At 38.8% G+C, this 11,370-nt stretch overlaps 1 protein-coding gene across 1 annotated transcript; it reads left to right on the top strand.

Moving 5' to 3' along the window:
• The first annotated feature begins 10,116 nt into the window (after positions 1 to 10,116).
• On the top strand, positions 10,117 to 11,297 carry LOC101639927 (S-adenosylmethionine synthase-like). Its single transcript, XM_045298199.1, is given in 2 exon segments — positions 10,117 to 11,086; positions 11,089 to 11,297. Coding segments are annotated over 2 exon segments (1,179 nt in total).
• The last annotated feature ends 73 nt before the right edge of the window (positions 11,298 to 11,370 follow it).

Raw genomic sequence — 11,370 nt, 5'->3', positions numbered from 1 at the left:
GGAAAGGAGGGGTGCACAATGGGCTGAAATTGAACAAAGGTCCTCCTTAAGCAGATATGCTCACTCTTTAACTATCTCAGTCCTGACATTTCACCGTTATGAAAATTGTTTTTGAAAATCTACTATCTGCATCAATGTTGTGATGAGTAGTAACAGGCAAACACCAAGATGGGAGGTGAGAGTCATGATCCCTGGAATAACTAAGGCCAGGTGCTAATTTGACGGGGCCATAATTCTCAGTGGTTTGGCGGCTGCATACTAATGTAATTTGGCAGCTATCTAATGGTTAATTTAGTCATCCTCCATTTTTTTCATCTGATAAAGTGCTCTCTACGTTTGTAAAGTATTGATTTTCACACCCTGACCTGATGATCGTAAGTGGAGTGGGTGGACAATTTCTGTATAAATGTTACTCAGAAATGAAGCAATCATTGACTGAGTGCATTATTTTGTTTATGATAGTACTTGTATGTGAAATACTGGGACTACACGTTCTTCTAAAGGTGGTGCAAATGGTTAAGCACTTGGTTGCTAACTGAAAGCTTAGTGATTCAAGTCAACTCACTGATGATCTACGTCTGAAACAACAGCCATGAAATGTCCCATGAAGCCTAATTCTAGTTTGATATATGTGGACTCATCATGCGTCAGGCTCAACTGGATAGAAAAACATATATGTATATATGAATATTCATGGATTAGTGCAAAATGATTCTTGTAAGCAACACATTTGTATTACAGTAAGTTTAAGTGGGGTTATTCATAAGCTTATTTTCAAAGTTATACAGATTTTCAAAGTTAAAATAGCATAGTAGTGTTACAACTAAAGACGAGGGTGACATGGAAGAGAAAACTCTGTTGGGGTAATTGTAGAAAGCTTTAAAGAGGAAAGGGCAAGAGAAATTCATTGGATTGTGAGAGAGGAATAAGAATTGAGCAATTCATAAAGGAGTAGCATAAATAAATGTTCATACATGTGAAAATTTATGACAGATACAGGGGTGAGCAAGTAGTTACCGTTGGTGAGATTGTACAGCATAAATGTACAGCTCAGTGGAGAAGTGTGAAGACTAGGAGACACGAAGGTTTGTGAAAGGTAAGGCTGGATCAGATTGCGAAGAGCTGGAAAGTTATCAAAAAGGACTTTCTCTTGTCTATTGAAATTGGGACAGTGATGGGAGTCATGGCAGTAATTTCAACATAACAATTTTGATGGAAATATGGGTCATGGATTAAGGAAGGAGAGATAAAACAGAATAATTGAGTGGCTATTGGCACCATTGAGCTGACAGATGGCACTTGCAAGGGGAATATAGAGTTAAGATATTTCAGACATTAGATACCGCCCCTTTTCTGATTCTATAATGAGGGATACTGAAGAGGAATGTCGAAGATGACTCCAAGACTTTTAGCTGTGACTGAGTCTATGTTGATTACATTAAGAGACGTGAATTAGGATAGGAAGGATTATGAAGAGATGGGAGGCATTCATGTTATCTTTTGATATTTTAAGTTGGAAATGATAATGTGGCACTCTTAAGGAGGAGACAAGTATGAAATCAGAAATTAATTGGACCTTAGATAAACAAGGCTCAGGCCTATCTCTAAGATTTGTGGGGCCTCAGACAAGAGTACAGATTGAGGAACACATGCCAAATGTTAAATTAAAAAAAAAACATAAATCAAGTCCTAAACTTATATACCTTTATATCAACCAAGAAGGCCAAGTTTTAGCTAGAGTCCTTTACTAAAGGATGGGGGAAATAGGAAGTCTCTCTTCCTCCTCCTCTTCCTCTCTTCCTCCTCCATAGTCTCAACCACCCTTGATCGCCTCTACCACCTAGAAGTACAGTGCACATCAGGAGCTCCGGGTTGCATTAGGACGTCTGAGGTTCTAGATACACAACAAAAGTTTAAAAGAAAAGGCATAAGATCTAGTTGGGCCTGTCCATGTGGGCACATTGTGAAGTAAAACCCAGGTGTCTAAAACCTGAAATACAGGAACGGACTCCTTTATCACCAGCCTAAAGGAAGCTATGAGAAGACACATCTAGCAAAGTAGATTTTGAGTCAAACACATTCATGGAATAAATTAAAGAGTGTATAGAGGAGAAAGGAGGAGGAGTGGTTAGGAAAAGTTACATGTAAGAGGTGGGCAGTGTAGGACTCCAAACTGGAGCTGGGAGTTGATGTAACAAGGGTAGGTCTTTTTCTGAAAGCTCATCAGAAGAAAGAAGAAGAAATTCCAAAGATGAGAAGGAAGAAAGAGGAAGAAATTCCAAAGATGGAAATTTCAAAAATTCCAAAGATAAAAGGGAGGAGAAGAATAGGTACTATTTTTCTTGGTGAAGTATCTGACTAGAATAGCGATTCAAGGGTTAAAAACAGAGCACCATTTAGAACTAGGAGTGTAGGTAACTGATTCAGCTTAGAGTCAGCATCGACTCAATGGCAATGAGTTTGGTTTTATTTTTTTGTGACTACAATGGAGGGAAAAATATAAATCAAGTCAGAAATATTACTTATTTTCTTATGGGAAAAGTTATGTTAACATTAATAAATATAATTTGGTGATGGAAGAGAGAAGGTCCTATAAAGGATGCCATTTATGGTATTCTAATCCATACTTTAGTGTCAGTTTTGAAAATACTGTTTAGACTAAATTTAAATATGAATCAACATTATCTATTTTCTTTTTGGGGAAGGAAAGTCAGACCACGTGTACTCTCAGAACCATGTGCACGGCTGAGAAGAGAATAGAAAGGTGTAAGATACACCTACACCTCCCATCTGCCACTTTGTCTTAACTGTGGTGGCTTGAGTGTTGCTCTGTATTGGAAGCTTGCCACTGGTATTTAAAACGCTAGCAGAGTCACCCATGGTAAAATGCTTCAATAGAGCTCCTGTACAAAGACAGACTAAGAAGATTCTCTAGGTGAACTACTTCCAAAATTAGCTAATGAGTCACGACAAAGTATTGTCTGTCATAGTGCTGGAAGATGAACAGCTCCCCCTGCCACCCCCTCCCCACCCCAGAACTAGGTGGAAAGGCATTCAAAATACCTACTGGCTGTACCAATGGACCTGGGTATGTCCATGAATCTGTTTTGCTGTCCATGAGGTTGACAGGGATAGCTGACTCAAAGACAATTTGCAACAACAAGATACATCTAGGTATAGGCATCCTCACAAACAAGGCATGTGCATTTAAAGGAGACATTACAAAATCCATGGTGGGATCGTCAATAAACACCTGTCAGTAGTTATATTGTAAGTCGTTTAATGATAAAGAAAATAGAAAAATCAGTATAATTGAATTGGGATTTCCAAGACCCTAGGATTTGAGCTCAGTTTTGTCTGGAATGTTTCTTGCCCTGCCCCTTTAAAGCCCTGGGACCTATTGTTAAAATGACTTCTTTTTATGGAAGAGTCAAATATTACAAAGATGTGAGCAGTGCTGGATTAAAGAGAGCAAGTAGCTGCTAGGTTCTGCTGCCCACTTAGAGTTCTCTTCCCATTTCTGCAGAGGGAGATAAAGCTTGAGTGCAGCTTTGGGACTGGGCCATATTGCATAGATTAATGGATAGGAAGAGCAAAGATATTTAAAACAGGAAGAGGAGCCTAATAAAAGAAATAGTGAAAGGAACAGTACTGGTTTCCTTGGCAGAGGATGTGTGGAATAATAAAGAGACCATTTCTAACTAACTGTAGGGATTGTAGGGTAGAGCACTGGGAAATAAAATTTAAGTGTGAGGCGCTTGTTTTTCATATGAGAGAAGTGTTATTCCTGGAGACTTTGCATAACTTAAAACTCATATAATTCAAAACAAATTTCCCCAAAGGGGTAATGCATTTTTGTAACTTACACATTTACAATTATTTTAGTGTACATTCCCTTTGAAATTATTTTTTATATTTTCTGTACTATTTTGCTGAAGCCTCTTTTCTAAATTAATATTGATAGTGGTTACTCTCCACAGTGAGAATCGCATCTTATTTCTTTTCCTAAGTTAACTGATTTGGGATTTGTTTTTAAGTACTAGGTTTAGTAGCACCATTTAATGAACTTGAATAGGATTGTTAAAGATATAAAATAATACCTGAAATGATAGTAACTGTGGCTGCTTAAGTTATATAACCAAAGGTAACTTTCAGTAAGTTTCATGTTTGCAACTAAGAGTGGCTCTTATTATGCTGACAAAGAAAGGTTTGTGTCTCTTTTTCACAGTAATATAGGTGAAGGCAGTAACTAAGCACAGTTTACAATGAACTCAGTTTTCAAACGACAAACATTTGCAAAACCAAATGAAACCTATTTCTCATCATTTCAAAGTTTGGCACAATTGTTTATTTAATACCACAGTTTAAAGGCTTTTATAATTTAAAATCTCTTCGAAAGTTGTATTTTTTTTTTGTTTAGTTCCTAAATGTTTCCTCCCTGCTCCAACTATCATGACATGAATTCTGCCTTGCAAGTCTGGCTAGACCAGAGGATGTACACTGGTGCAGATAGGAACTGGAAATACAGGGAATCCAGGGCGATGATCCTACAGGACCAGTGGTGTGAGTGGCGATACTGGGAGGGTAGAGGGAGAGTGGGTAGGAAGGAGGGAACTGATTACAAGGAACTATATGTGACCTCTTCCCTGGGGGATGGACAACTGAAAAGTGGGTGAAAGAAAGGAGTCGTCGAACAGGGAAGATATGACAAAATAACAATTTATAAATTATCAAGGGATCATGGAGGAGGGCTGAGCGGGGAGGGAGTGAAAAAATGAGGACCTAATGCTGGGGGCTTAAGTGGAGAGGAAATGTTTTGAGAATGATGAGGGCAATGAATGTACAAATGCGCTTTACACAATTGAGCTATGCATGGATTGTGATGAGTTGTATGAGCCCCTAATAAAATGATCCAAAAAAATGGCAGGAAAAAAAGTTTACAGCCATGGGAAGTAAAAAAATAATAATAATAATTTATATATTATCAAGGGTTCATGAGGGAGTGGGGAGCAGGGAGGGAGGGGAAAATGAGCTGATAACAAGGGCTAAATAAAGAAGAAAGCAAATGTTTTGAGAATGATGATGGCAACAAATGTACAAATGTGCTTGATACAATGGATTATATGTATGGATTGTGATAAGAGTTGTAGGAGCTCCCAATAAAATTGTTATTTTTTAATTATTTTTTAAAAAGCTCCTCTCAGTACCTCATGAAAGTCATCCCCTCCTGAATAAATATTAGGGCCTTTATTGGATCTTCAAAAAAAAATCTCTTCAAAATATAATCTGGACCTGGCCCGCGGGCAAGGTATATCAATTATGTATCTTCATAACTTCTGATGCCCTTAGCAGTATGCCTTTCGATAAGTAGGCATTTAGGTCAGACATTGTTAAATATAATTGTATGGTTCCACTGACTGATCACACTAGAGGGAGATATAGATGAGAGTGAAAATTCATAAGGCCTCAGGATGTGTTTGCATACTAAACATGAAGAATAGAAATAAATACTTCTTGGTTGATAGACTAGAATGTTTCTAAACATACCAGGTTTAGCGTTTTATTATTTAGCTATCACCAAGTTAGCTTGCCCTCTGCAGCTTCCTGTACCATCATAAGAGGTGTTGCTCAGTCTAAAAACGTTGCCACAGTCATTGATAGGCTCCGGTGCATTGTTATGACCACTGTATATTTTTATCCCTATATCTGACAAGATTCTGCTAGGATTGATACGGTGTTCATTCAATTTTTTCAAATTGGATTATCAATTATTTCTTCCTAACTTGTTCGTGTGAAGCTTCTGCTGAAACCTGGATAATATTTCTGCTATTTGAAATACTGGTGACTTGCTTCCAGCATCAGATGTAATCAATCTATGACAGCATGACAACTGGACAAGTGGCCAGTTTCACCAATTGTCATCTCCTTGAAAACCCATGAAGAATTCATTAGACATAGAATTTCTAACCACACTAAACTTCCTTCTCCCGAGTAGGCTTCAGAAAAAGATGCATGTAACGGGCAGAGAACACAGAGAAACCCGGAGCTCAGTTGTGCTGGAATGACAGTTCTGTGGGAAAACATATGGAGTTTTGCATGAGTGAGGCCAAGAAAAAAGGCAATGCGAAATGTCGTGCAGGCGGCTGGAAGCAAGTTAAGGACCAAAGCCCAAAGCGATACAGCTCTGACGAGGCAGTGCCAAACGCGAGGTGAAGAGTGGGAAAATGAAATCGATCATCAAGATGACGCAAAAGATCCAGATGTTTGTTGTCATCAAGACCATTACGAAGGGGTATTTGGGGTTAAGGCAAAACGAAGTGTTTGGCCTTCCCTCCAAATATTTTTTTTATTCAGGTGAAATCATAGAGATTTAAATGGAAATAAGCCATAACAGAACCTTGCACACTCAGCCTGTGAGCATCTGGTATAGAAGTGCCAAAAGGCATAGTCACCCTCCTTGTACTTGGGGGCCCGGAAGTAGGATCAAGGGCTCCAGCTTGTAGAGCATAGTTGTGTAACCAGACGTTGCATGTTTGAAACGATCACATCATTGATTTTTAAAAGTACATTTCATCCAGTTCTTTTATGCTTTCTGTTTGAATGGGATATTTCCAGAACTAGTATAGGCAGCAAAGAGGTAGGAAATAGCTATCAATTAGCCAGATGATCAAGAATAATTCAGCATAGAACTATACACTATAAAATTAAAACTAAATCTTAGAAGTTATCACAAGGTAATTTATAGCAATCATTGCACATGTGAAAAAAAAAGAGGAGAAAAACCCAAATCAATGCCTTAACACAACACTTTCAACAACTAGAACAAGAGAAACAAAATAAGCCCTCATCCAATTGGAGAAAAATATAAAGATCAGAGTAGAAAAAAAATGAACTGGAAAATAAGAAAAAATGGGAAATAATAGCCAACCAAGGCAAGAAATTGATTCTTTGAAAAGACTAAGAAAATTGACAAAGCACTGACAAACTTAACAAAAGAAAATAAAGAGAAAGCTCAAATATCTAGAATTAGACATGAAAATGGTGACATCCCAACAGAACCAAATGAAATGAAAAGAATAATAACAAAAAACTAGGAAAGACTGCACTCCAGCAAGTGTGAAAAGCTAGACTAAATGAAACACACCATCTACTCAATGAGTGCAAACTGACATGGAAAACCTCAAAGCTTTCTCAAACAAAAAGAGAACTGGAGTCGGCCATTAAAAAGCCTACCACCAAGACAAGCCCAGGACCACATGGCTTCCCAGAGAAGAGCTGTCATCAATTTCACCAAGACTATTCCAGAATATCGAAAAGGACAGCACACTCTCAGACTCATTTTGTGCAGCAAGCATAACCCCGGTTCCCCATCAGACAAGGCTAGAACACTAGAGATCAATATCCATTATGAAATTAAACAGAAATTCCCAGCAAAATCCTAGTCAAAAGAATTCAGTACTATTAAAAATAATAATACCATACACTTGCTATTTTCATACTTTTTTTTCTGCTTTTTGTGACGTGTTTAGTCCTAAAGACACAATATTGCCTCAGTGAATGAATGTGATGGAAATTGTGCCTTGTGAGTAATTGGATGGCTTTCTTAAACAGGGTTCCGTTAGTTAAGTTTCAATCTGTGTAAGTGAACATCCCATGCATTTTAATATAAAAGTCATTCCTGTCTACGCATATTTTCCTTTTCTCAACAGTACATTACAGTCTATCCCACTGGCTAATTAGTGATATTATCTTTAGAATTAACAAATATCTCATAGAGGTTACTCAAATTATTTCTCAATAAGTTAATAATACTGCCTTTAAAGTAGACTGGGATATATATAAACTAGAAATATGAATGGATTTTGAACCTCACTTAAACATAAATCTTAATCTAAAAACAATTCGTTGTTACAATGTGGCATTCAATATTTGCCCTCATGAAGTGATAATGAAGAGATGGGTGCAGTGCTCAGCTATCAGGGAGCATCACATCTGGAGATGGAAAGGCTTGTCTCAAAGGAAGCAGCCATCTAAGTGAGGCATCCACTGAAGCCCCATGGAAGGAGCACATCAGCCTGTGTGTCCAAGGATTGGAAGTAATAAAATGTAAGATCAGAGGAAGACATTTTATTAAAGTTTAAATTCTGAGCACTTGGTTTGCTGAGAGCCAGGGATGACAGTGAAAGCTCAAAATCCATTTGCAGTGTCCCTACTCAGATTAGCCCGTCATTAAATTGCTTGGACTTGACCATGGATGTAAATAGTCTTGCCCTTAGAGAGCGTGCATTGGGAAAGTGCATTGGGAAATGGATTATTGCTGATATAGTTAGGTTAAAATTGAACATATTATCATTTGTTTTATTTTTGACTCATTTTAAATTTGTTCTTGGTCTTGTATATATTATCTTCTGTTTTCTCTTGGATTGAAGTTTTTCTGTTTCATTTTGTTGCCATTTTTTCCCTTTAAGATGTTTTTTTTTTTAAATTTATATAACTAAAATTCATTTGTACATATATTCTTTGCATTTTGTTGTCGATTTTGATTTTTTTCTATGAAATCAAGAATAGGTACATCTATAGAAGCAGTAACTAGATTTATAGTTCCTTGGCACTATGGCAGGGAAGGCGGGGGGAGGGGGAGGGTAATAGGAAGCTAATAACTATTGGTACAAGAATGAACAATAATATTCTAAAATTGATTGTGGTAATGATTGTACGGCTCTTTAAGATACTTAAACAATTGAATGATATGGTATGTGAGTTATATGTCAATAAAACATTAAATCTAAGTAAATGTTAAGGTCAAACTTAGAGCATGACATCAGAAATGAGGTATCGTTAGAGAGGATCAGTGTGACTACCTAACTTAGCTTCTTCCTGAAGCTACAGTCTAGGACTCACATCCTTGTTAATATGTAAGAAAGAATTCTGGTGGTACAATAGTTAAAATTTGTGCTGCTAAGTTAAATGCTGTTGGTTTGCACCCACCCAACAGCTCCTTTTAAAAAAAACAAAAAACAATGTAGGAAATCTGCTTCTGTAAAGAGTATGCCAAAAAAAGCCTATGGGGAAGTTCTGTCATACGGGGTTAGTATGAGTTGAAATCAACCCAAAGACACACACCAATAAAATAATGAGCAAGAGATTGTTTTCTTTGGCAAAAATATACATTTTAAATGAGCTGTAGTAAGCACGTGTCCTTTGAAATAAGCTCCCTTGGACCTCAGGTGTCCTGTGCTAGAACTCACTAGATTCAGGGGAAGTCTGATGCCAAGACACAATGTGATCTCTAAGAATTGCCAGGCCCACAGTATTAAAAAAAGATAAGAACCTTCCCCTAGTGCAAACAGAGAAAGCGTTCCTCTTCAGCTGGCGATCTGAATTAAGACTTCTAGCCTCCTGAACTGTAAGAGAATAAATTCCTGCGTATGAAAGCATAAAATATGTTTTTTGCTATAGCAGCCTTAGGGAAGCAAGATTTAAATTTACAAGAAAGCCAGGGTAATATGACTATTGTCCAAATGTATGCAACCAAACACTCGTGTCAACATATAAAACCCCTAAGACATGGAGTTAATTGACTCAGAACAATCATACTGAGGAACACCAACATCAGGATTACAAGTCCACCTGGCAGTGCACCAGGGCTCCTTTATAGTGACAAAGTGAAGCCATTTAAGAATTTTAAACAAGATCTGTAGTCTGAAATTTATCCAATGTGAAATTGAGACGCACTGGTGATTGCTGATGATTAGAATATGAGTTGGAAATAAGGATGGATTACCCTAAGGTGGTAAGGATAAAAATATAATAGTATACAGAAAATTTACAAGTAAGGCGTAAAAAGGAACAGGTGTATACGTTTTTTCCCCCCCATCTGTACCAAGAAATTTGGAAGACAGCTGCCGGACTTGGAAGAGATCCATGCTTACGCCTACTCCAAAGAAAAGTGATCCAACAGAGCATAGAAATTATTTAACAATAACAGTATCAGATGCAAGCAAAATAATGCTAAAGATAATTAAAAATTGGGAGTGGTATCTGGTCCCCCCTGCCCCTCCTCCGCCTCCGCCTCGCTGCAGCCCTTCTCCTTTAGCTCCACGTTCACTCATCACCATGAGCGCGCAGGTCTCCAGATCCTGCAAGGAGGGCACCTTCCTGTTCACCTCGGAGTCCGTGGGGGAAGGACACCCAGATAAGATTTGTGACCAGATCAGTGATGCTGTCCTTGATGCCCACCTTCAGCAGGAACCTGATGTCAAAGTGGCTTGTGAAACTGTTGTTATTAACACTGGACTTGTTATTCTTGCTGGGAGAATTACATCCAGAGCTGCCATTGACTACCAGAAAGTAGTTCGTGATACCATCAAGCACCTTGGCTATGATGACTCTTCCAAAGGATTTGACTACAAGACTTGTGCTGTTCGGGTGGCTTTGGAACAACAGTCACCAGATATTGCTCAAGGGGGTCACCTTGACCTGAATGAGAAGGAGGTTGGTGCAGGAGACTACCGGGGCATGGTGTTTGGTTATGCCACTGACGAAACTGAGGAATGTATGCCTTTAACCCTTGTCTTAGCCCACCAGCTCAATGCCAAACTTGCTGAACTACGTCGCAATGGCACCTTACCTTGGTTACACCCAGATTCTAAAACTCAAGTGACTGTGCAGTACATGAAGGATCGAAGTGCTGTGCTGCCCATCAGAATCCGCGAAATTGTTATATCTGTTCAGCATGATGAAGATGGTTCTCTGGATGAGATGAGGGAGGCCCTGAAGGAGAAAGTCATTAAAGTCGTTGTTCCTACACTGTATCTTGATGAGAACATAATCTATCACCTACAGCCTAGTGGCAGATTTGTAATTGGGGGCCCTCAGGCTAGTACTGGTTTGAGTGGCCAGAAGATAATTTTGGACACTTATGGAGGCTGGGGAGCTCATGGAGGAGGTGCCTTTTCAGGAAAGGATTGTACCAAGGTGGACCGCTCAGCTGCTTATGCTGCCCGTTGGGTGGCAAAAGCCCTCATTGAAAGAGATCTGTGCAGAAGGGTGCTTGTGCAGGTCAATGACGCTATTGGAGTTTCTCACCATTATCAATTTCCATTTTCCATTATGGCACCTCTGAGAAGAGTGAGCAAGACCTAGTGGATATTGTGAAGAAGAATTTTGACCTTCACCCTGAAGTCATTGTCAGGGATCTGGATCTGAAGAAGCCAATTTATCAGAGGACTGCAGCCTATGGCCATTTTGGGAGGGAAGACTTCCCCTGGGAAGTGCCCCAAAAGTTTAAATATTAAAAAGTGTCAGCCTTTTCTCCCCAGACTTGCTGGCGTTGGCTACAGAGAAGGCTCCAGCTCTGAGGGAAAGACC

The sequence above is a fragment of the Echinops telfairi genome, unplaced genomic scaffold, assembly GCF_000313985.2.
Source record: "Echinops telfairi isolate 266 unplaced genomic scaffold, ASM31398v2 ScPeMD7_7424;HRSCAF=8462, whole genome shotgun sequence".
Taxonomy (NCBI): domain Eukaryota; kingdom Metazoa; phylum Chordata; class Mammalia; order Afrosoricida; family Tenrecidae; genus Echinops; species Echinops telfairi.
Note: the sequence above shows the minus strand (reverse complement) of the source record. Positions and strands in the feature narration are given on the sequence as shown.